This window comes from Dryobates pubescens, chromosome 2 (genome assembly GCF_014839835.1).
Source record: "Dryobates pubescens isolate bDryPub1 chromosome 2, bDryPub1.pri, whole genome shotgun sequence".
In the NCBI taxonomy this organism is placed as follows: Eukaryota; Metazoa; Chordata; class Aves; order Piciformes; family Picidae; genus Dryobates; species Dryobates pubescens.
The window spans coordinates 40,335,185-40,356,145 of NC_071613.1; the positions used below are offsets into that span (position 1 = coordinate 40,335,185).

At 44.7% G+C, this 20,961-nt stretch overlaps 1 protein-coding gene across 17 annotated transcripts in view; it reads left to right on the forward strand.

Moving 5' to 3' along the window:
* Positions 1 to 20,961, forward strand: part of BIN1 (bridging integrator 1) — a 92,140-nt gene that overhangs the window by 69,658 nt on the left and 1,521 nt on the right. For 6 of the 17 annotated variants that reach the window (XM_054175887.1, XM_054175893.1, XM_054175908.1 and 3 more), the window contains 7 exons: positions 4,164 to 4,314; positions 7,745 to 7,873; positions 10,669 to 10,776; positions 12,747 to 12,770; positions 16,636 to 16,728; positions 17,471 to 17,581; positions 18,288 to 18,389. In XM_054175887.1, the coding sequence (XP_054031862.1) occupies positions 4,164 to 4,314; positions 7,745 to 7,873; positions 10,669 to 10,776; positions 12,747 to 12,770; positions 16,636 to 16,728; positions 17,471 to 17,581; positions 18,288 to 18,389 (718 nt within the window). The remainder of the gene's footprint in view (positions 1 to 4,163; positions 4,315 to 7,744; positions 7,874 to 10,668; positions 10,777 to 12,746; positions 12,771 to 16,635; positions 16,729 to 17,470; positions 17,582 to 18,287; positions 18,390 to 20,961) is intronic. The other 11 variants (XM_054175937.1, XM_054175960.1, XM_054175967.1 and 8 more) reach the window with 4 other exon arrangements.

Consider the following 20,961-nt stretch of genomic DNA (forward strand, 5'->3'; position numbering starts at 1 on the left):
ACCAGCAATAAAAGCACGTGCTGGTGGGCTGGGATCCTTGCTTTTCTGAACCTGGCTTCTCACTGACTAGAGCAAGTCATGCAACCCTTCTCTTTGTCACTGTTATGCATCTTTTTTAAAGTGGGAGGCTGGAGGATAAAGAATGGTAATTTCACAGGGAAACTAGTGGGCAAATACTGATTTTTGTGTTTTCAAATGAAAAGTAGTGAAGGAATGTGTTATGTTGTTACTCTTCTGAGGTTTTCTGTTGTAGGAAAAGGAGAATTCACAGGAGTACTTCTCTGGATGTCTGTTGCTGGTCCTTGGTTGGACCAGTGTTCTACCTATGCTAGGGAGGAGGTCTAATATTTCCAGTCCCTGAGAATGGACAGATGCTACAGCAGAAGGGCTAGTAAATCTCATCTTGATGAGCTCTGGCCACAATGTCCTTCTGTTCTGCCCTGATAAAGCCCAACAGGCTCAGCATTTGAGGTGCCTGACCTGGACCATGCTCATGGTTTCTGCTGTCAGAGCAGCTGCTGGGGTCACAGAAAACTGTGCAGCCTCTGGTTTAGGGAAGGGAGGGTCTAAGATGTGGTCACTCTTTGATCTGCAGCAATGCACATTTGTGCCACCACATATTTGGGTATGTAGGTGATTTTTTTTTTCCTCCTTTCTCCCACTCCCTCTCTTACTAACCTCTCCAACCTACTCTGGTGGTAAAAAAATCAATTTCTTTTGGCTAAAAGACAGCCTTGCCTGAGATGCTAACTGTTTTTCCTTTTTAGCTTGAGAACTTGGCAGGAGGTTGCTGGTCTGTTTTTACCATATTGGAAAGTAGATTTCATCTTTTAATATAGGATTGGTACAAGCACATGGGAACCCATCTGCAGATGTTACTCTGTTCTTCCAGAACAGATGAGCCAGCCCTGTGAGGGGTCTGGGAGCTCAGCAGCACTAAAAGAAGCTTGGGGATTTTGGCTTGCTCTTCAGCTGCAGTAACTGCACTAGACCCTACTCCAGCTTTCCATTAGCAGAAGAGAGTTGACACCTTTCCTTCCCTGCCTGATATTCCTGTATTTGACATCCTATTTGCTCATGGGAAGGAAAAAGAAAGAGCAACAATTGTTTTTTTGACATGTTTTTTACTGTGAGTTGCATTTGGTGAGTGTGGATAGTCCCTACCCCCTCGCTTTTCCCTGTCTGTGCTAGAGCAAGCAGTCAGTTTGGAGATGGGGCTTTGCCCTGTATGGGCAGTGTGTGTTCCCTGGGGACCCGTGAAGGACAGAGGATCCTGGTGACAAGCTCATTTGTTGCTAGTGGCACTGGCTAAATGTGTGCAAAGCAACAAGTGCAGGAATGAAGGTGGCACTCAGGGGGCTGGAAAAGACTCAGCCAGAATTAGTACTGGCATTTTGCTAGGGGAATCAGCCAACACATCAAGCAAACTGTAAATAGTAGTGACTTAATGAAGGCTTTAGTGTGGGGCCCTCTCAGCCCTTGTAGGATGAGGGAAAGAAATTGGGCCACTTTCCATGTGGGAGCCTTTTACCAATATATCTCCAAATTAAGTCACAGAATCACCAAGGTTGGAAGAGACCTCAAAGATCATCAAGTCCAACCTGTCACCACAGAGCTCATGACTAAACCATGGCACCAAGTGCCACGTCCAATCCCCTCTTGAGCACCTCCAGGGGTGGTGACTCCACCACCTCCCTGGGCAGCACATTCCAATGGCTAACTAACGACTCTCTCGGTGAAGAACTTTCTCCTCACCTTGAGCCTAAACTTCCCCTGATGGGCACCAGAAATAAGGCACTAAAATGTTGTTTCATGGCTTTTAGAAAATAAGCCTGAACTCCTTTCTCAGTGGAGGAAGTGGTGCCTTTGAGGTCCCTAGAAGGGACACAGTCTATGCTTGTGTTTGTAGGCAATAGGGCTGATGGCAGGCAATAGTCCCAGTATTCCTACTGTAGTCTGGGCATTTGAGGAATCCTGGCATTCTAGCTGTAGATTGCTGTGTTCCTTATCTTCTCCAAAGTGCTTTCAGCTCTAGAGAAAGTAATGTGATTTTTTTTTTTCTTTTTCTTTTTTTTTTTCTTCCTCCACTCTAGCATCAGAGGATATTTTCTGTCATTTCCTGCTCTTCCCTGGTGACTTCAGTTTAGAGCAGGGCTTCCTTATTTTCACCCTCCAACTATTACTACTTCTAGTCTGTAGAGCAGTCTTAGCAGTTTTGCAGAATCCTTCACACAAACCACTGTTTTGAAGTGATTTCAATGTACCTCTGAGGAAGGACACTTGTAGGCATATTCAGTCGCACTGAAGATCTATAGGGGGTAGTGTGCATCTTCTTTAAGCTCTCCTCTTTCCCTTTTCCTCTTCCTTTCCCTCTTTTTCCCCTTCCTTTCCCTCTTTTTCCCCTGGGGGTATGTGTCCCTGGTTGAGAGCTGCTGGCAAAGAATGTCCCTGGATTTGTCGCATCATGTTGGTGTGCTGCTGGCATCAGTGTTATCAGCAACATCTGACCTGCATGCAGACCTGAGTGCTTTGTGGGGAAATGTGTACGGGGTCTGGACACGGGGAGAAAGAGAATGGAATGGGTGAAGGAGAAATGAATGAAGAGGGTATGGGATGGGGAAGCTTGAAAGCTGGAATGCCAATCAGGGGAAAATGCCTGCTTCAAAGGGGAGGTTTGTTGAGATGCCTTGCCCTCCCTTCTTCATGTTGCTGTCCCCCTGCTCATGATTGTTTAGGAATGAGGCCGTCATGCATGTTAGCTAGTGATCACCACACCTCAAGCTTCCAAGTGTGAGTGGATGGAAATGGCTGGAGCTCAGGGGTCTCTTGGGACAGAGCAAAGAAAATAATCATAGAATTTCAGAATCAGGTCTGCATTGCTCTAGTCCTGGCTCAATGCCACGATTTATTGCCTCAGGTTGTAGGAAAAGATCTGTTCTTTTCAGCCTTCTCCCAAGGCCTTTAACTTTCCAAAAACTGCAGCTTTCTAAGTGGAGGCAAGAATCACTCACTGTAGATGAGGTTGCACAGCTCTTTTGCAATATTCTGTAATATTCTGGATTTCAGTTGTGTATAGTTTTGCCAAACTGTAACTACTTCTGCTAAAATATCCCCTACCACTGCCTGTGCTTCTCCATGACTTGAGATGAATTGATGAGTTGCTTTTTGGGGAGCTGAATTTCAGCCAAGATGATTTAGCTGTTTCTGAGAACTAGATGGGGAAAATGGTTTTACCTTTATCCCTGCTGAAATTTTCTGGTAACCAGCTCTTTACTAGATCTCTTGTGAGATTCCATACTTGGAGGCACAGACCTGACCCTTGACCAGAGCATGCCCTTAGGGGAAGGTGTGTGGTGTCCTCTTGTCGTTCCTCTGATAAATCTGGTTAAGTCTGGACAAATTGTAAACCAACACATCCATTGGCATATGCTCCTTGCATCTTAATTCCCTGAAGAATCTTGACTTTGTGTTAGTCCTGGAATAAGGACCAACTGGAAGGGCAAAGGCAGAAGGTGCTTATCACTGAAGACAAGGCTGGGAAGACTTCCCATGATGGAAAAATCTTCAGTAGCCACAGTCTCACTGTTTCTTTGCTGTCTGGCACGAGCTGTGAAACCTCTGGCTACTTTGCTTCTCTCCCAGCTTAACTGGTTTGTACCACATGAAAGAATATAGTACTCTACAAATACAGCCTTAGTTCAGGTGTTACAAATCCATTGGTCATAACCCATGCAGATTTTGGTACACCACCATGCAGAAAAATTTTTACCTGTGGAATTTAAAACTAAATAAGCTGCACAGAACTCCTTCCCCCATCTGCTTCCCCACTATTAGAAGATTATGACTTAAAGGAAGTTATGTTAGAATCTAGCAGAGTTATTGAGGTGTCTGAGGCAAGGTATATCCATACAGTAGGAATTTAGTGAGTAGCTTGCTGCAGAGTAATGCTGCTGTAGTATGTTGGACTGCAAGTGACGCAGCAAAGATGTTTCTCAGAAGCTTGTAGAAGCTTCAGATGTCTTCATCACATGTCTGGGTGGTGAAGCAGAGAGATAATGAAGGCCACTGATACGTGCTGGTTAGCACAACTCCACCTAAGCCTGGCTCAGACTTTTCTCTCTGTCTTTCCCCTCTTTCTCCCTTTGTCTCTCCACTTCCTTCAGTGACAGCACCCCAGCGAAAGCAAATAAAAGCCCCTCGCCTCCAGCAGATGGATCTCCCATCACGAGCCCTGAGACCAAGACTCTCAACCATGAGCTGGAACCGTCCACTTTGGAAGCACCTGGAGCAAGCATCCCAAAGTCACCATCTCAGGTAGTGTCCCCATGACATTGACCATATCTCTGCAGTATGAACACTAATGGCACATAGGAGAGTCAAAGGCTTCCATCAGCTGCTTTTTTTGACCTCTTCCTTCTACTGAGCACTGAGATATGACGTGGTCGTTGTTTTCTTTCACTGCTGGTTCCTGAGAATGCAAGTTACTCACTGATCATTTCTGTATCATGCAGGGAACCGCAAACTGTCTTTGAATGCCTCTACAGGAAGAAGGCCTTTTCCAGATAGCTGCTTAGAATATTTTTCTCTCTGCTGTAGTTTTAATTATCAGGATTATCGAGGGATAAAGAGGGCATGTTTGTACATTGGCAAAAGGGTTTTTCCAACCCTGTGAGATATGTGGATGCCTGGCAGTGTCTTTTCAAGACTTCTTCAGGATCTCTGCTCAACATTGCACAGCCTAGAGCACCTTCACTACCACACTAGACCTTGGAGTAGGGTTATTTATGTGTATGGGACAGAGAGGATAGTGAGAGAGAGGATAGTGTGCCTGTAATTGCCTTCCTGACTTATTTTCCCCCAAGAGATTGCCATAAAATGATTGAAATTTAGAACAAGAAATTGTACAGATTTATTGAGTTGTTCACTGCAGATTTCACTCACTCTGCTTGTGGGGTGGCCTTGCTGAGTTTGCCTTTCCCCTTTCCTTTAAACAACATGAATAAGCCTTGGTTTTGCCATCCTGCAAGTCCTTTCTCATGCATTTGATGCCTTCCTGCCCACAGGAATGGGGCTGGAGGCACCCCTTGTCGAGCAAGCAGAGTTCCAGCACCCCCCTGACTGGAACCTCAGATGGGCCATAGTGGAGACTGCAATGGTATTAGCAGCTAATGCTGCCACCACCTGGCAGCTCTTTCCAATGTTTATTTGATTAATTCTCCATGGCCCCACTACAGTGAAGAACAAAGCTACACATTTGTACTAATTGCTAAGAGACAGAGCTGACTCCAGAGGGGACGACAGTTTTCATACCCAAAGCCAAACCTGGGGTTTGTATGGGTAAAGTCTAGAAACTAAGGGTGTCAGCTTGCCAGCCAGGTGGAAAACACAAGTGTCTACACTCTCAACAGTGTTCAAATCTAATGCTGAAATCTTCACAGGTGTCACCTCTTTTGTCCTATGGGTAAGTGATTTGTTCAAGGGTCCTCCTAGGGACTAGGGGCCTCATCCTCTGGGGGAAGGGTGGAGTAAAAAGCAACAAGCAAGTACAAATCTCTGGCTGAAATACTAATGCAAACCATAAGCAAAGGCTGTGAAGAGAGAGAGCAAACAGAACAGACTGAATCATAGAATCAATAAGGTTAGAGGAGACCTTAAAGATCATCAAGTCCAACCTGTCACCCAAGACTTCATGACTACTAAACCATGGCACCAAGTGCCACGTCCAATCCCCTCCTGAACAAATACTAACTAAATAAATACTAACTAAACATTGAACTGTTCCCTATGCCAAAACCAAAACACAACAAACAAACAAAACCCCAAAAAAACCTTTTTGCAGTGCATTAATTCTCAAACCCAGCTTATTTTTGTCTTCTGTGAGAAGTGACTGCTATTAGCTATCCACAATGAGTAATTTAATGATGACACAGGACTCCAGGGGTCTGTGAAATTTCAAAGGTCAGACTTTTGCTCTCAGTTACACCACTGAAACACTACAATGACACTTTCAAAATCAGTGCAACTATGGTGAATTTGGACCAGGTAAAGCTTTGTGGGACCAAGTCAGCAGGAAAATTTCGAGTATTTGTTGTGCTCTAGGTGGCAAAGTTAGTTGTGTTTGAATCTCCAGGTATAACCCAACATCGCTATACAGTCTGGTTGTCTTTGAAATACGGTTTTAGAGATTGGGAGTAATGCTGGATGCCATGGAAGTGTTGGAAAAGGAAGAAGACTTACTATTTTAGAGAAATAAATAGCAGAAGGGTTAGGATCTTTCTGACTATTAGAGTTTGTAATTAGAGCCTTCTATTTCTGCAGATCATGGCTCTGTTCTGAGAATAGCTTTTCCCTGGAATTTTTAGTCCCTTCTTGCAACTGGGGATTTTCAGGAAGGGATTGTTCCCAGGGAATATGGACACACCACCTTCTGCAAACAGGGAAAACTTGGAAGTGAATGTACTAGTTTCATTATTTCCTCTAGCCATCTATTCAGTGGAAAGTGTGTGCTTGCATAGTTGTTCACACTCACAGTTAAAGTAGGTTAACCTAGTAGAACACTGGGCATATCCTTAGCAATCTGAATGAATGCCACAGGGAGCTGGAGCAGTGTGAATACAGGACTAGGAGTCATGGGTTGCTGTGCCTCAGACCTGGGCCTGACACTGATATACTGGGTGCCCATTGTCAGGTGTTGGAGGCTTGCTGCCTTGGGATCCTAGGTATGATGAGAAGATCAAGTGACTATAAAACATCACTGTAAATGGAAAATACTGTCATTGCTGCACATTGCTGTGGTGCTGGGGACTTGTATGGATACTTTATTCCAACACAACAGCAACTCCTCAAAGTTTGGTTTCATCTAGCAATGTTCACTGAGCCTTGGGCATAGGAAAATGTGGAGAGGATGTAGATGAGTTGATCTCGAGAGGGTTGACCACAGCTTCTCACAAGGTTGTGGATGCAGTGTCAGTCTGAGTGTTTAAGCGTGATGGTGGTTATTAGGATGGGTTAGAGTTACAGAGTCAGACTTTGTTATGCATCCTCTAGAATCTTCATCTGGGAAACAGGACTTCATTAGTATCAATGCTCATTGGTGAAACTGAGAGCAGAGTTGGACCCACTGCAGTCATGGCTTCTCAGGTGTTTGAATTGTTCTTGCCTAAAGCTGAGAAGTGGTAAGATACCATCAAGAACTCCTCCAGACCTTTCTTACTGAAAATCAGTGTACCAGTGAGCTAGTACTGGGCAGATCAGAGTGTGTCTTCATGGTTACCTACCCATAATAGGATAAATCAAGTCTGATTTCTGACTCCCTTAGGTATGGTAAGTATGGCAAAGGTCTCCCTTTGCCAGGCAATGCTGGCCTAGTCTATTGAATTGTGTTCTCAGTAATTAATCTGATCCCTTCCCAGTGGTTCTTTAGAAGGTTGCACATGCTTTAATTATGTATGCATGTCCTGTCAATACATATTAATTGTGTTACGCTTCTCCTCTGCAGAGGGAAACTTACCTACAGCTGAAGTGTAACTAATGATGCCAAACCTTCTCTGGGGGCGTGTGGTTATTTGTTTTATTTCAACTCACCCTCCTTCCCTCTCTCCTCAGATGGAGTTGATTGGACCCTGCTATGTGCCTGTGGTTGTGATCTCCCCCACCTTCAGTTTTTGTGGCTAACCTGGTTCCTGTCTCTGATTTTTTTGGGTGTCGTCGTCTGTGCTGTGGCCGTGTGCTCATTTGCATGCAGTTGAGGAAAGGGCCTCCGGTGCCTCCGCCTCCAAAAGTCACTCCCTCCAAGGAGATCAAGCAGGAGAACATCATCAGTCTGTTTGATGACAATTTTGTCCCTGAGATAAGTGTGACAACCCCTTCGCAGGTTAGCTGCTATGCCCTGCATTATACTTCTCTGCCTCTGAACTTTCCTTTTTGGTTTCTCTTCTCTTTGGAGGTGTCAAGCCATGAAACCTGGTCAGGTGAATGAGGAAGGCAAGCTAAGCATTAGACCTCAGAAGGCAGTGGGTTAGGTAGGAGGCTAACTTAGAGGGGAGAGTGGCTAGAAGGCAGCTTTTACTAAAAGGTTGGCTTTGAGAGCTTTCATTCCTGAAAGAAACAGGAAAAATGCAGCTGGTGAGGATGCTGAAAATGATCACTGCATTTGTTTAGCAGCAATGCACATGGAGTATGGCTCTCCTCATATCCTGTGATTTGCTCTCTCTAGAACCACTTGTCCTGGGTGTGGATGAAGTTTGAATTCTGCTTTTGTACATCCTCAAATGCTGACCCTGGCATCTGTTGTAGGCCTGGGAGAAGGCAGTTTTTTGCTCTCTCTGTTTTCACACACAGGCTTTGTGGCTTAAAGCCCACACTTGCACAGAGAAGGCTAAGAGGAATTGCATGAAGTTCTGTTTGCAGAGAATAGGTGGTTCCAGTTTAGATGAGCAGGACTGTGCTTGCTGTGACTTCAGGACTGCTGACACTTTCTGTCACTTTTCACTAGCCAGTGGCTCCCATGAGAATATCACTTTCTTGTTATGTGACTTTTGAAGCACTGAAAAAGGAAAAACGTTTTTAAATGCTATAGATAAATATCTTCACTTTCCTTCTGATTTACATCTCTGCAAGAGAGGATGCTGAGGTAGGGAATTTTGTGTGCATCTTGGAGAATGGCAGTCTTTATGTATATAGGAGCCTGACCAGATTTCTGGCTGTATCATGGTACCTGCATCTACTTTTAATATGTGTATATATACTTTTTTTTTTCCTTAAGTGCATGTTAAAGGATAAGTAATGTCTCTATCAGAACTTATCTATCATTCTCTTAACTTTTCCTTGCATCATGCTGCTCCATTGCCTCTGGTTTGCCACTTTCTGTCTAGCTGCTGAGGAACAGAGGTGGAGTTGATAGGGAAGTGAGTCCATGTTTGATTTTGCATTGCAATAGGTAAAGCTTGCAGAGCAGAGAGATGATTTGACAGCAGTATTGGAAAGTGGGTACCACAGGCAGCTGAGCAACCCTCTATCATTTTCCATATTTCCTTCTCCTGTATTGTAATGGACAGCTCTACCTGCCTCATGGTTTGTATAATGTATTTTCATGTGAATGCCAGCTCTTAGACAGACATAGTCATCTGCACCAGTTAGTACTCTGACCCAGGATAGGATCTGCTGTGACTTTCAGTCAAATGGGAGTGCTGAGGGTAAACTCTGGTTGCCAGAACAATCTTCACTGAAGAACCCAACAGCTACTAGTGTTCATTGTGTGCCCCAGGGCCATTCTTGTCAGTCTTCTTTCTAATGAGCTGTCTTGTAGGAGATCTGAGTAAAAGGCAAGGGGTGCTAGCCCTTGCATGAAGTCTTGAATGGTAAGATTATTCCATGACCGGAGCCTTTGATGTCTCACTACCAAACAAAACTAAAGATTGGAGTTGGAGCCTCTCTGATGGATGGCCTGGATGTGCTGGAGGAGTGTACTGGAGTGCCAGTTGGCTTTGCATACTGGTCAGGGTTTACTATTGTGATATGGGAGAGCTTGGCTCCTTGCCCTCATCCCTGTGATTCTCAAAAGTTCATAAGTGAGAGAAAAATCTACAAGAACATTTGAATAAACTAGAGGTGGTGAAAGCGATGGTATTGTGGGTTGTATTCAGAGGACTTTCTCTTAAATAGTGTCTCTTGCTACATTTTTTTGAGTTTTTCCATTGTGGAAAACCTGTAAGAGAACAACCTGCCACACTTTGTGTTGTTGCAATGGCAACTGAAGAAGTAGGGGCAGTGGGCTGGAAGGTCAGTGAAAACAGAGCCATAGAGAGCAACTTCCTCTGAAGCGGTGGAGAAAGTCATGTCTTGTAGTGCTTGTGTTAAACCTAAAAAAAAACCCCAAAAGTGATACTTACTTTTGAATAGTAAAGGTTCTTGTTGTTTCTAATGTTTCATGAATGGTTATCAGCAAATGTGCTACTATTGCATTTAGCTAGTGTGTTAATCAGAGAGTTATTTGGCTAACTCAGCTTTATGCTTTGTTAGAAGATTTCTGTGTGCATATTTCCTTGAAGTCCAGAAATGCAAACCATTGAAAACAGCATTTTTGGAATGGGGAGTGATTCAGATCCCTTAGCTAGGGTGAGAAGCTGCTGTATTCTGTCATAAGGCAGGGGGAAATTAAGAGCTTTGAGAGTTAGCTTGAGGTGTCTCAGACTTGCCTTCCATCAGTTTGAGTGGTTTTCTGCTTGGATCTGCATTCCTGAGAGAAGTTGTGTGGAAGGCAGCTCTTCTGTGTGTTGCTGAGGGAGTCTGTCCAGGGCCTTCAGTACAAAGGCAACTGGATGAGCTCTGAGGAGCTGATACAAATGGAAGACCATCTGAGTCATCAGTGGCAGTGATCCTTTTGACCACAGCAACTCAGGTGATTAAACCATGTCAGCTCATTTGGCCGGGAGGGAAGGTGAACGAGTCTTGTGTAAAAGGCTCAGGTTTGGTCTGCAGTGGCACCCATGGGAACTGCCTGTGATTATAGACACCAAGCAGTCAAGGGTCACATCAGATGTTCACATTGTCACCACATCTTCTGTGCTTGCAGCCTTAGCTCCTGGCCATCGCATCCTCTCCCTCTACTGTGCACGCGCGCGTGTGTGTCTAATGCTCGTACTGCTTTTCTTCCTTACTGCTGCCAAGTTTGATGCCCCTGGGCCCTTCCAGGAGGGAGCCAGCCTGTTGGATCTGGATTTTGATCCCATTAAACCAGATGCCACTGTGGGGAAGAACCCCACACCCGCCTCCCAGGTTGGTTCATATCACCATTCCTTCTTCTTTCATAACTGACTTGTTGCCAAGTGTGGCATGACCTGCACCCACATGAATGATAATGTGGACCTGAGTTGTGGGTAGCTGGGCTGGGTGCCCAGAACTGTGCCTTGCAGATGGGCACTTTGGTCTTCTCTGCTGGAGGTGTAAGTACACTGAGAATCAGGTAGCTATTAGCCTAGCCACAGTTTGGCACTAGTTGTTTGTGGGATACATGTGCTTTGTGATTTTATCAAATCTATTGACTGACAACTTGTTCAACTTCATGTATGTTCTTCCTTGATTAGCATCCTGTGTATGCTCTATGGATTGAAACTGTTGCTCTCTGGATGCGAGTTCAGCCTCAGTTCTGTGCTCCTGCCATAAACTGCTCTCAAAGACACTGATAGCCTGCAGATACTTAAGGTCGATAAAGCTATAGATGGTTATTGAAGTCATGTGAAGCCCTTCTTTTTCAGGATATAACACAGCCTCTGTTCATAGTTCAGAAGTAGCTTCCTCCCTGAGCACATTGCTGCACAGTGCACTATTAAGAAAGGATGACTAATTGTGGTCTGGTCTGTACCTTTTCCTTTCTATGGTCAGAAGCAGGTGGGCTGTGCTTGATTTTGCGTCTAGATGGCTGGAGATTTTGAAGTGCATTCTGGATTTGGTTGTTGTCTTCACCAAGACTTTCTATTTCATATGTATGAGATGGTCATTTTTCACGTGTGGCTGCCATTAAAATGTGTAATAAACATAATTGGGATGCTTGCAGTGTTTCTCCAGTATCATCATGTCAAGTAGGCCTATATAACACAGATTTTTGTGGCAGTAAGACCTCTTTTATTAGAGAAATCAAACATTAGGCATTTGATTCTTCTAAATTAAAATGTTGCATTTTCAAGATACTGGTTGTTATCATGGTTCAATACACACCGGTGTGGCAAGTTACCACTTTAAGTGGGCACATTGGCATTTTGTATCTTCTTGCCTGACAGAACAAACTTTTATTAGAGAAATCAAACATTAGACATTTGATTCTTCTAAATGTTGTATTTTCAAGATACTAGTTATTATCATAGTTCAATACACACCAGTGTGGCAAGTTACCACTTTAAGTGGGCACATTGGCATTTTGTATCTTCTTGCCTGCCAGAACAAACTGCATGCCAGGTTATGCTTATTTACTGAGACTTATTTTTACTCTGATTTACCAGTTAGAACTTGGATAAATTGGTACACTCATGTAGGATGCAAGTATAAATTTGACTTGAAATTGAATTATTTGCTACCTTTCCCACAAGCAGCAAGTATTATGCTGAGTGGGCTTTTCAGAATTCCTTGGTAGTAGCATATTTGGTGTTGTAATGCGTTTTGCTATTAGCTTCAGAAGTCACTAAAAGAAAGAGTCTGAAATCAATACTTTCTAAGAGTAACCACAGTACAAAACCTAGCGAAAAACCAATTTATTTCCTATAAAATGGGCACTAGGGCAAAGAGTAAATTCTTTGATATTTCGCTACTGATTCAAAGACATTGCTTGAAGTCTTACTCTGAAATCATACTGAGCCCAATGGGTGTAGGCATATGGGAACGTACTTAACCCTGCGAGACCACAAATTCATGAAGCTTTGTTTTGGGTTTGGGGTGGTGGTGTTTTGTGATTTGGTTTGGTTTGGTTTGTAATGGCTATGTGATCTGCCACTGATAACTGAATGTGGCTGGATGGTCTCCCTTCATACCAGAGGTAGAAAAACCCCTTACTCAAATGCCTTGGTACTTAAGTTTGGGTATGCAGTGGGAGAGTTGTATAAATGTAGGTACTAAAAAGTGTTTAAAAACCATGTAGAGATAAGTGCTGTTGAATGTGTGTGTCTGCTTCAGTCTGATCAGCATCTGTAATGTTTGTACTCATGGAAATAATCACGTGTAAATGTTTTATTTTTGTTGCTCTTTGACACGCTTAGTCTTTACCTTGGGATTTATGGGAGGTAAGAACTTCATGTGGCTCTCATCTGTCATGTACTATGCACGTGCCACTGCTGTCTCTGTGTGCATACTTGTCTCCTTTCCCTCACTGCTTTTGCTTTCCACAGATCCCAAACAGTTGTTCCATGTGCTACTGAACACACTTTTACCCCTCTGCGAAGCCCCAGCGGCAGCCAGATGTTTGCAGATCAGTTCTGGCACTCAAACTTTGTCACCATCAGTGCACAACCTCATTGCTTTTCCATACTAACTCACTTATCTTTCCTTTGGCTTGATGCTGTGACATTCTCCTCAAGATTAATCCCACTGTGGCATCATGCTCAGCCTCCACACTCCACTGTTTCCTAAACTCTGTACATCCTCTTAGTCTTGTGTAAAATGCATAAATGTCTCAGCTGCCCCTCATCCTTACTGCCTGTACAATTTGGTATACATACATGTTTGGAATTACCTGTGGTGTTTGCTGTTCATTGACCATCATTGACAGAGAGGCTGACGTTAAATAGTTCAGGCTGTGTCTACACTGAAAATTAAGTTCAGGCCCAACTTACCTGGCATCTTCCTCAACCTCAGCTTTGAAGCTTGCTACATGTTCTGCATCTGAACCAAAGCCAGGCCCTCATTTATGCCCTCTCAATGTATTTGGCCTGGGAAGGTCTCATTGCTCCAGATTAGCCCACTGGGAGATACTCAAGCGCAACTATTTTTGAGCCCCTCTGGACAAACAGGCAGCAGTGTGGACAGAAAGCATTTGATCTGGGTACTCATGCCTGCTACTTGAGCTAGCTCTATCCCATGGACTAGATGTAATCACATGTCCTTGGCGTATGCTGGGGATTTAAGTCCTGCCAACATTCTCAAGGGCCAGATCATTGCCTAGAGTCAATACCTGGGAGGACATGACTTAACCTTTGCTGAGAACCTGGCCCGAGGACTCACTGTGGCCAGCACTCCCCTTCACATGAGTCTGGGTCATGTTGAGATAAGTCACACGAGGGAAATCACAGAATCAAAGAAAACATTCAGGTTGGAAAAGACCCTTGGGATCACCAAGTCCAACTGATAACCCCACTTTACAAGGTTCAGCCCTAAACCATATCACCAAGCAAAATATCTATCCACTGTCAGTGTTTGACATCTGCCATTTCCCTGTATGTGCATTGTCAACCTGTCTTACTAAAAAAGAAAAGAAGTCTGTGTTTTTGCAAGGAGAGATCTTGTGACTTTCAAGTGGATGGGCAGGGGTGAAGTATGACCATATCTGATTGAGCTGTGCTTATGGTCTGGGTGTAAAAGGTGTTTTGGGCCATTTCTCCCACCCTGGAAACTGATTTCACCCAAAGGACAATTTAGTCAAACAGGAAATGCTACTAGACAAGATGTTCTTACCATATCAATCTTCACCTTGGCATACTATACGTGGTTAAAGAGCAGAGGTCCCTATAGCTGGGGAATCCTCCCCTTGCTCTTTAGGTCTTCTAGAGTGTTTTAGTGCTAATGTTGTTCATAGCTGTTAATGAGAGGGGACTTGTTGCATGGTTACATAGTCCCATATGCTATGAGGTTAAAAACTGCAGAGAAACTTGGATGCAACAGAACTTGCTTAGTTCTACAGACTAGCAAACTTGCATGTGGTGTGTATGATGCTGCTGTTGGAATAAGCCAAGCTTCCAAACCTGGCAGCAGCAGTGAGAAATTCTTCCTCTTCCCTCTATAGTGTTACATGACTGTAAATGCTTTTGCAGGCCTTGGGATGCCCACAGGTACAAAGAAAAGTGAGTAGCTGGCATAAAATTCCCTTTGTGGGAATACAGAGTATTAATTTGGATTAAATTTCTGTAGTTATTACATACTGGTTTAGCAAATCACCAGCTTTTAAAAAAGGAGTTCATGTTGAGTTCCTTTTCACTTGTCCACATGGTTTTTATGTTTGGCCAGATAAGAGTTGGACTGGCATCTGGCCCAGTTCTAGTTTTACTGAATCCAAATAAAAAGAAACCTGGGAGCGAATCTTATTGAACAGGAGAAACCTTTGTAGCATTTCATATGCATGAATTTACCCCAGCACTACCAAAGATGCTGTGGGAATCCTCTGCAGGATGGGAACAGCTCTGCTGTTTATAATACCCTCTGGCAGTACAGGCCTGTAGACATGGTGATGGTGAGAAATGAAAGGAAGTGCTGGGAGAGGAAAGCATGTGTTAAATGGCACCACTGGAGCATCTGAAGGTAAAGTAATGGCTTTTTGTTGAGGATTTCTTATATTTTTTTTATTTGATATTGCAGCTGTTATTAGAAACCTACTTGGAGCATTGTGCCAGTGCACAGATGGGTGTACAGTTAAGGGCTGTCATGGTCACTACTTTACACTGGGCTTTTGTAGGGTTGAGGCTATGAGAATTGCCACATTAAGGGATCTGGTACAATGCCTTGTTTTGCGTGTGGCTGTATTCAGGGCTACATGTGTTCACCAAATGCAGGCATGCCAAAGCTTTTGTATTAAAAATGGGGAAATCTCTGTATAGCAATCTCTATTGTGCAAGTAGAAACCTGAGTATCTGGTTAGGTTCTGCAAAGAGGTGTGTGTGCTAGCAGGTGTAGAGAGCAAATGGATATAGACTGGCCACAAAGATACTTGGACTGCAAATTAGACCCTCGACTTTTTTGTTAGGAGTCTTCCCAAGTGCTGCCTGACCAGTCTTCTAAGAGGCTGATATGCAATATTGGTGCTACCAGATCAACTTACTTCCTGCATTGCTGCAGGTTCTTCCCAAGTGCTGCCTGACCAGTCTTCTAAGAGGCTGATATGCAATATTGGTGCTACCAGATCAACTTACTTCCTGCATTGCTGCAGGTTCTTCCCAAGGGCTGCCTGACCAGTCTTCTAAGAGGCTGATACGCAATATTGGTGCTACCAGATCAACTTACTTCCTGCATTGCTGCAGGTTCTGGAAGGGACAAATAAATGTCTTTAATTTTGTGTTAAAACAGACGAGGGAGAATGAAACTTTGAGCCTCAGGAAGTGTGTCAGAGGTGTTTGATTGATCTTTACTTGTGTACAGAAACCCCTGTCCACAGGTTTCCCACAACAGTCTCTGTCAGGCAGGGATTTGTAGGTGATGCTGAATATTTCTCCCTGGTGATGGCAGCTTTTGTGTGTTAGAATCTTCCCTCCCTGCTAACACAGATGTGTTCATGTGTGTGCACACCATGTGCAATTTTTCAGAGCAAATTCTTAGTAACAGAATATTCACAACAGAATCCAAATTCACACCTCTTTTGGGCCTATCCAAAAGCCAACTGGGTTACAGTTACCACAGTTTTCAATTCAATTTAATTCAGTACTGATGTTAAGTAGATGCTGGGTCCAGACTAAGTTCCCCATCTGGACACTTTATTACCATGGTTTCCTGTTTCTGGGAGTATGCAAAGGCCTAAATATTTCTTGTTTGTTGGTTCTTGGAGGTAGCCTATTCCAAGATCCTTGTTCCTTGGCATGAGAGAGGACTTACAGCTGCATACATGTGGGCAATCTATATAGTGATAGGTACTGGGCATGTATAAAGTAGGTCTGTGACTTAGATTGTGAAAATAGAGGCACACAGGATGTTTTGGTGTCCCATTGGTTTCTTCTGGAGTATTTATTGCCTGCAGGAATGGGAATGCAGACTTTACTGTCATTTTCCTGGGTAGCAGAGAGCGAGCGAAACAAACCTAGCAAGATCCTGAGGTTTATCTCCTATTTGTCAGCAGATGGCAGCAGTCAACATCATAGAGCACTGGAACACACTGAGCTGCACTTTTCTGCACAAATACGCAGCTGTAACGAGTGTTAACTGTCCACCTGGATGACTTTTGTCTTGCAGCCTGCAGAAGCAGCTCATGCAGGAGCTGAAGCAGCTGGTTCAGAAGCAGCAGCTGGAGCTGAAGCATCTAAAACTGAAGCTGATTCAGGATCGGTGAGCACCTTGACAGACTGCAGTCTCTCTTTTCCCCAACTCATCTCATTGTCATATAGCAAATGTGGACAGTGGGCTGGGAAAAGGGATATGTGACTGCTTGGAAGAACACAGCTCTGCCACCCCAGCAGTTGCAAAGCTCCTATTCAGTGGCCAGACTTACTTGCTGCATTTTATCTGTATAATGATTAGGGAGAAACTCTGCTGGAAGATCCATAAAAAGAACTATGCCTTCACCCATGTTATGAAGCCAGCCCACAGCCCATGCCATACTAAGCTTGCATTATCTGCTGAGTTCTTCCTTACACAACATTTACTTTGCCTACCCTGTCACCTGACTACCTGGGGTTCCTCTTTTTTTTTTTTCATGACACTGTCACCTTTGTAGGGAGCTGGAGTAAGTCCCGTCTCTTGGTTCCCATAGGCTGTTGCACTTGAGGTGTTGGTTCCATGAGGGCTCTACAAGAACTGTGTTGTGACCATAGCAGGTGGGAAGTGTCCCAGAAAAATTCCCTTTTGTCTTAAACAAAGGAAGGCAGCAGTTACCTCTCCTGCCTTCTTGCTGCTGCCTCTGCTGTGCTTGGAGCATCATTGTTGCTGACTCATGCTGGGAAAACCTGCTGAAGCTATGGGAGGGTTTGGGATGTGGATCCACCAGGGTGGACTTGGAGCTGCAAGGTTCAATTCTCTTTTCTCAATGACTTTTTTGTCTTCCCTGTCTGCTGCTGCTGCTGCCTGCCAGAACTCTCTGCCTGCTGTTGTTGTGGAAACTTTCCCTGCTACCGTCAATGGCACTGTGGAAGGAGGTGCCTCATCTGAAAGAGCTGACATGCCCCCAGGATTTCTGTTCAAAGTGAGTGTGTGGTGGTAGGGTACTGATTTCCTGGTGACTTTTTTCTTCTGTAATGAATTAACTGCTTTTACTCAGCATGGCCATGGGCCAAGGTACATGCTGCATTGAAACGGAGAAAGGAAGCTGAAGGAGAGATACATCTTACTCTCCAGCAGCCCAGCTTCATTCACTTCCAGATCCCTCAAAGAACTGTATAAGAGCATTGGTGTCTAAACGCCTGGCTGTGCTGTATAGCAAAACCCCTCCCTCTCTCTCCTGCACTTGTTTCTGGTGGTATGGTAGTGTCAGTCACAGACTCTGGATAGAAGAGAAGAAGTTGTGCTCCAAACTAGAAAGGTTAAACTTGGATGCAAGTGGCAAATGAAGGAGACTTGGGAACACTAGTGGGGACAGAGAATACTGTGTTTGAGGACATTAGAAAGCCAGGATGAACAGGAAAAAAACCCAAACAACAGGATAAGACAAAGACGTCTGGTGGGTGTTGTGAAGATCACAAAGATCACTTTGAAGGTGTAGAAGAAGGAGTGATTATGGGTGAGCACAGGCCACAAATTTATTGTGCATAACAGGATACAGTAGCAGGACAGCACAGATGCAAAATGCCCAGGTGGCCTCCAAAGGTGTCTTCCAACCTCAAAGCCATGTCACCCACTTTAGAACTGTGTGAAAAAAGTCTGGCCTTACCTAAGCTCTCCTTTCCCCATAGGTTCAAGCTATGCATGATTACACAGCCACTGACAGTGATGAGCTGCAGCTGAAGGCTGGGGACGTGGTGCTTGTGATTCCATTTGAGAACCCTGAGGAGCAGGTGAGTGGGGAAGACAGGGCGAGAGCCTGGGTCAGGAGGAGCCAAGATGATTTCCAAAGCTGCTGCTTCCTCCACTAACAGTCGGCTGGCTGGATGCAGAGCCTTCAGTTTGTGGCTGGGAGATGGCAAGAGAACGGGTTGTCCTTGAGCTTGAGACTGCCTTCCTGCAAAAGAGTGGAGGACACTGCTTGTGACTGGAAAGTGAAGGCATTATCATGCATAAAGCATGTGAAAAAGCCAGGGCTTCCTGTCCATATTGGGGCACGTGAACCAATACAATGGCTTCCTTGATCAGGGACCCCAGCAGAGCCCATACTTTGCCTTCTACACTTGACTCCTAACCTTGATGCACATTCCCTGCGAACTGTGCAGACTGTGGCATTTCCAGGAGTAACCCACTTATGACAGTACTTTTTTCTCTTTTGAGAAATGCTGGAGCTCTGAGAAAGCAACTTGCCATGGGTGATGTCTTGCACTTCAGCAGAGCAATGGCTATGACAGTGTTTGGTCAGGAGATGGCAGCAGAGCCGAAGAATGGAGCAGGTTGCTCAGCCTCACAGAACAGTTTAACTGTCAATCTCGAAACTGAATTTAATTGTTGATATTTTTCTTCATTCTGAGCTATTTCTAGAAGGCTTGAGTAAAAGCTCCTCACTTACTGTGTTTCAGGGCTTCCAGCTGATAAAGTCTGCAGCAGTTTTACTACTTTGTCTGAGGAAGGTGGTGGTTTTGTAAAATTCATGCTCGTCTCCAGTTTTTTTTTTGTTTGGAAAGGGAACGGAATTCTCTGAACTGATTTAGATGTCACCAGCTTTCTGAGTTTGGCCAAGCCCAGGCAAGATCTGCATTCCACAAAGAGTAAAAAGAAGGTGTTGTAGTTCACTTGTAATAGAAGGTGTGGATCCTCTTTGTTGTGGCTTAGCTGTTGGCTTTGTGAATTATGGAGGGAGACCTTGCTGCTGCTTCTAAAATGGGAGCTATAATGTGCCTGCAGTTCTTGCAGAGCTAGGTGCTCTTGGTGGGAAGGGTTGTATAGGAAAGAGGCAGAGATTCCTTCTGGAGACAAGACTTTTCACTGTGTGGGACTGCTCTGCATGATCATTTGTGAGCATTTCTTTCTCAGAAGATGTTCTGGATGGGAAATGAGTGGCAGTTTCCCTAGTTTCTGTGGTATGAGGTGGCATTTGTGGAGCAGAGTTTTTCAATGCCCTATGTTTGCACTCTAGCTGGATGTGGGTGCAACAGCCATGAACTCGAGACTCTCCAAGCTGCAGAGGGTGAGCTCTGAGTGTTGCTAACATGATGCTGTAGCTGTACTGAAGTCCTCTAACCTTCCTACAGTGTATCTTGTACAACAGCTCATTTCCCTAACCTTAACCATATGCAGCCAGAAAAACATTAGCTGTTAACATGTGCATGAGAGCTGCGCACGTGAGTGGAAGAGGCTTAGGGTAGGTAGTAGACTGTGATCCATGTCCCCAACTTGCAGCTCAGTTGTCGGTTTGTGGGTACATCAGCCAGGCCTGGATTCATTTCTCTTGATAGAAGAAAGGGTGGAGGACAGCAATGCTTCTGAACTGGCACTTCAAGTGAAGTGGTTCAGAATTGGCAAGGGTCAGTCTGGGTCCTTGTGTCTAATCCCCATGGCCGAGGAGACCCTTCATAGCAGGACGCAGCGGGAGTGATGCATGCTGTATGGCACAGATGCTATGTGCAAAGGGATGAGCTTTTGTGCTTGCTGTGCTGTGAGCTGGAAGCTGCCTTCCAGACACTCAAGCCCAACATCTTGCCTAGTCATTTGTCTTCCTGATTTATGGCATGTCAGTCCTTCTGCAGCCCCTGCAGCTGGCTGCTGCAGATGGGCTCCCATCTCATGCCATTCCTGTGACATCCCTTGAATGCTCAATTCTAAGGCAGCAGCAAGGGCCAAATGAAGCTGAAGGGAATGGGAAACTGTACAGCCTGCAGGGAACTGGAATGCAGTGGCTGGTCTGAGCGGCTGCTACCGGAAATATGCAGAGACCAGGACAAGAGAGTAGAAGCTGCCAAATGGCAGCAGAAAGCAGTATGTGCCCCATGGATCACCTCTGGTGAGGGCTGCATTGCTCCTGCCCTGTGAAGGTACTGCTTTGAAGAATTTTGAAGGAAGGCATTACTTCACCCAGGTAACTCCTCCCAGTTCCAGGAAAACAGAAATGTCAGGACAGCTGTGTGAACCGCACACACTCATGCCCTATTTCTCCACAGCTCAGGGCACCTGGTTGTCTGAGCACTTCTGCCCTGGCAAGTTAGGTAGTTGAATGTGATTATGCATTTCTAAGTGAGCCTGGTGCATGCTTTGCCCAGAGGAGTGGATGCTGCATGGAGGACCACTGGCTCCAAACTCAACAGCCTGCTCTGACTGTTAGGTTTGGAGGCAGCGGTCGCCCATGCAGCAATCTTGCTTTGTGCTGCAATTTCATCCTGTAGGCTGCCTCATGGCAAATGACTCACATGAGTGGATATATTCAAACACTGAAGGAATGCTTCTATGGCAGCAGATCCAAGGCATGCAGAGAACAGGGTGGTTGCA